Here is a 3,990-nt window from a genome sequence, read left to right as displayed (position 1 = left end):
TTAAATCAGTGAAAGGAACCGTTACCTCGAGGTTCTGGACCATCTCCAGAAACTTACCAAACTTACGCTCCAGTTTAGTAGCCTTCAAGCGCTCCGGATATGGGACTGCAACACTGGCCATAGGATCAGTAACCTTCGGCTTTCGTAGGTTTAAAACCCCCGTCAAATCATCAATGAGTGATGAATCTTGCAAACTAGTTGACGGATTTGCATCCTGCTCTGGAGATCCAGTCGATCGACTGGTATGGGTGGTCGATCGCCTAAGTAAACTGGGCGTGAATAGTTCCTGTCCAGATTTATCGTCATCAGGTATCTCAGTCGATCGACTGATGATGTTGGTCGATCGACTGGATGTACTAGGAGTGAATAGTTTCTGACCAGAAACTATTTTGTCTGACAATTCAGTCGATCGACAGGTGGTGTTGGTCGATCGACTTGAATTACTGGCATTCAGACTCGTTTTTGCATCAAAATTCAAACGAGCTTCTTCATCATTTCCCAAGTCTTCCTTTGGCTTGTCGGGACTTTCATAGGAAAGGCCACTTCTGAGATTTATGGCATTGATCGTCTCAACCGGTCCTTCACATTTAATTGAAGAATTAGCGGCTTGCTTGGCCTCCATATTCTCCAATTGTTTCACAAAATTCTGTGAGGACTCAATCCCGGCTGCTTCCATATTCGCCACTTGAACCAAAAGGAGTTGGACCATCTCTCTTAACTTCTCGATCTCATCTGAGTTTTGAATAGGAACTTCGACTTTCCCTTTGGAAGCTTCAGAAGTCTCGAGTTTCTCGAGACGGGTAGAAATGGAAGTTATAAGTGACACAACAAAGAAAGCCATGTCTTCACTTTGCTTTCGTGACTTACCACGTGAACTTCCAAACTCAGCTTTATGGACTGCCATCTCCTCAATGGTGTTCCAACCTTTACTTTGACCGGTATTATTTTGGAACCTACCATTAGCAGCTGCATCCAAAATGACTTTGTAATCATCATATAGAGCATTGTAGAAGAGATTGCAAAGATACCATTGCTGGAAGCCATGATGAGGGACAGCTCGGACCAAACTTTTGAAACGTCCCCATGCTTCACAAAAATCTTCGTCGGCTCCTTGCTGAAAACTCGTGATTTTACTCTTCAAGGCATCGATCTTGAAGGCGGGAAGTACTTCTTGTAGAAGGCTAGTGCTAAAGATGTCCAATCGGTGACTCCAGCTGCTACTCTATCAAGGTAGCGATACTAATCTCGCGCCGAATCCTTCAAGGAGTATAAGAACATGAACCCCTTTACTTCATCTTGAGTTACCCCCTCCGGTATAGGTATTGAACAACAATAGTCCGTGAAAATTTCCATATGTTTCAAGGGGTCTTCATCCGTAGACCCCATGAACCGATTCCGTTCCACTAAATCAATATAAGAGGAACGAAACTCGAATTTACCGGTAGAAAGGGTAGGTAACTGTTGCCCCTTTGGAAGGTGGTGCTCCTTTGGCTGAAAATTATCATATATCGTAGCCATAATTTCCAAATGAGAGTACTCAAGTCTTCCTCTCAAAAACCTGTCCTCTAACTGTGCAAAAGCAAAACTAGAAGCAAAGGTAAGCAACGGCCTCAAGGAACAAAAGTTCCTTGAGACAAGGAAAATAAACTAAAATAAAGCAAACAGAATTGCACCGTCTCCCCGGCAACGGCGCCAAAATTTGATACCGTCGTTTAGTACCAAAATTAAATTTATAATTCCAAACTAAAACTATAGCTAGTGATAGTAAGGGTCGAACCACAGAGAGACAAGGTTGATTTTGCTTGCTAATTTTCAGTCTATAAAAGTAACAATTAAATGGGGGTTTTGAAATTGGTTGGCTAACAGGCTAATTGCAAAAATGAATATTCTTAACAAGGTAAAAAGGGGATCGGGAACTTCGGTTCACCATGGCACAAAACAGGTCAGTCAAGCAGCAGAGATCCTATAATACGGTCTCAGGGAAAATAAGCTAGTCTTTCGATCAAAGCTCAAATAACCTCACGGTCTAATAATTCCCTAGAATTTATCAAAGTTTTCACTCAAGAGAAATTCTAAATCTAGCGATAGATCAAATTACCAATCTTTCGACCTAGCAAAGAAATCCATCAAAAGATAACAAGACCAATACGGAAGAACTCATGCTACACAACTATCCTAATTTAATACCATGGCTCACCTCATTCCCAATCAAAGGAATTACCTACGCATACTTATGACTACACTAATTACGAAATTAACGATAAAGTACTAATTCAACATGAGGGAATTTAACTAGAACAAAGGAGAGAAATCAATTACTGAAATTAATTGAAGAAAACAAGAATTAAATTAACAAGGAAGAATAAGAAGGAAGAATAATTGCATTAAAGGCTTACTAATTGAAAATCAAGAACCAAGCATTCGAATCCAGGTTCCCGTCTCAAGCTAGATCTGAAAACTAAGTTTTTTCCAGAAGAAAATTGCATAACCTCAAAATTGTTGCGTTCTCGATAAAAAGATACCCCAAAGTTAATTACAAGTTGGGCTTTTAAAAGTCTAACACGGAAAATTAAACATCAGCTCGCAATAAGGTCGATCGATCGTCCGCACAATCGATCGATCAACTCAGGGAACAGTGGCTCTGTCGGCTCCAGTGGTCGATCGACTGAAAGACCTAGTCGATCGACCAAGTATGCTGTGCAGTGGCTCCTTGATGCTTCCAAAATGAGTCTTCACTCCTTGCACGCATCTCAAGGTGAGTGAATGAGCTCTCCTTCCTCTTAGCTTCCTCAAACTCGCTTCCGGAGGGCGAACTTGGCTTGATTTAGCCTACTTCCACGCATTCCTACAATAAATCATAGAAAATGCAAAGTAAACCGTTTCGGGAGAAATAGCAGCCTTAAGCCACCAATTAAGCATGGAAATACGTGCCAAAACCTCAAATAAAGTGTATAGAATATGCACGTATCACGTGGGATGCCATCTGTAGACCTAAGCAACATGGGGGATTAGGGCTTAAGCACTTGCTTTCCAGGAACATGGCAGCAGTTGCTAAATACGTTTGGTGGATTGAACATAAGGCTGACCATCTGTGGGTTAAGTGGGTCCATTCTGTGTACATTAAAGATAAGTCATGGATTGATTATGAACCTACTTCCAATTCCAGCTGGGCTTGGCGAAAAATTTGCCAAATTAAGAATATTTTTAAGGAGATGTTAAGACAGAACAGTGGACAGTACAGTATTAGGTCTGGCTATGCTTGGCTGAGACCTGATGGTGTTAAAAGTGATTGGTACCAGTGGGCTCTTAATTCTTGGTTGACCCCCAAACATGGGTTTATCTGTTGGGTTGCTGGACATGGGAAATTGTTAACTCAAGATCGTCTGGAGAGGATGCATATTATCACAGTAAACAGCTGCTATCTTTGTGCTGCACAGGCTGAATCACATGCTCATATTTTTTTTAAATGTGAGTATAGCAGGAAATGCTGTCAACTAGTTTCAACATGGTGTAAGGATGTGATACCTGAGGAGGACTGTATTCTTTGGTGGTGCAGGAAGAGGTATCGTTCTTTATGCAGGAAGAAGGTTATGGGGTGTATCATAGCAGGTTTGATATACCATATATGGCATGCTCGGAATGTTGCTAGGATGGACTGCCAGATGATACGACCTGAGCAGTTACTGAGGGTTATTCAGAAAGATATTAGATTTCGAATTAGAAAGTTTCTGGAAAATTGTAAGGATAGTACAACTAAGACTTGGATGAGTAATTTGTAAGGTAACGAAGGAAGTTAGATAATAACTATGCCTTCTAATTGTATGTTTGGATTATATTCTTAATGATAACTTACATTTTCCCAAAAAAAAAAAATACGATTAATAGTTGATTAAAACCGTAATTAGGAGCTACGTCAGAGCGAGAAAGAGTTCAGGGACAGAATCCAACCCAGAACAGGCGCAGCATCTGTTGCGTCCTCTAGAAGAGGCG

General features: G+C 41.0%; 1 protein-coding gene and 1 non-coding gene across 2 annotated transcripts; both read left to right on the top strand.

The window, feature by feature from the left end:
- Positions 1-1,037: 1,037 nt before the first annotated feature.
- LOC141635624 (small nucleolar RNA R71) lies at positions 1,038-1,146 on the top strand. The gene has a single exon (XR_012540297.1). It is a non-coding gene; the product is annotated as a small nucleolar RNA R71 (small nucleolar RNA).
- A 1,892-nt stretch (positions 1,147-3,038) lies between these two features.
- On the top strand, positions 3,039-3,779 carry LOC141628233 (uncharacterized). Its single transcript, XM_074441401.1, has one exon. The coding sequence runs from the start codon at positions 3,039-3,041 to the stop codon at positions 3,777-3,779; it is 741 nt and encodes a 246-aa protein (XP_074297502.1).
- Positions 3,780-3,990: the final 211 nt, after the last annotated feature.

This window comes from Silene latifolia, chromosome Y (assembly GCF_048544455.1).
Source record: "Silene latifolia isolate original U9 population chromosome Y, ASM4854445v1, whole genome shotgun sequence".
Lineage (NCBI taxonomy): Eukaryota > Viridiplantae > Streptophyta > Magnoliopsida > Caryophyllales > Caryophyllaceae > Silene > Silene latifolia.
The sequence above is the reverse complement of the archived record's forward strand: the minus strand, read 5'-3'. Positions and strand labels throughout refer to the sequence as shown.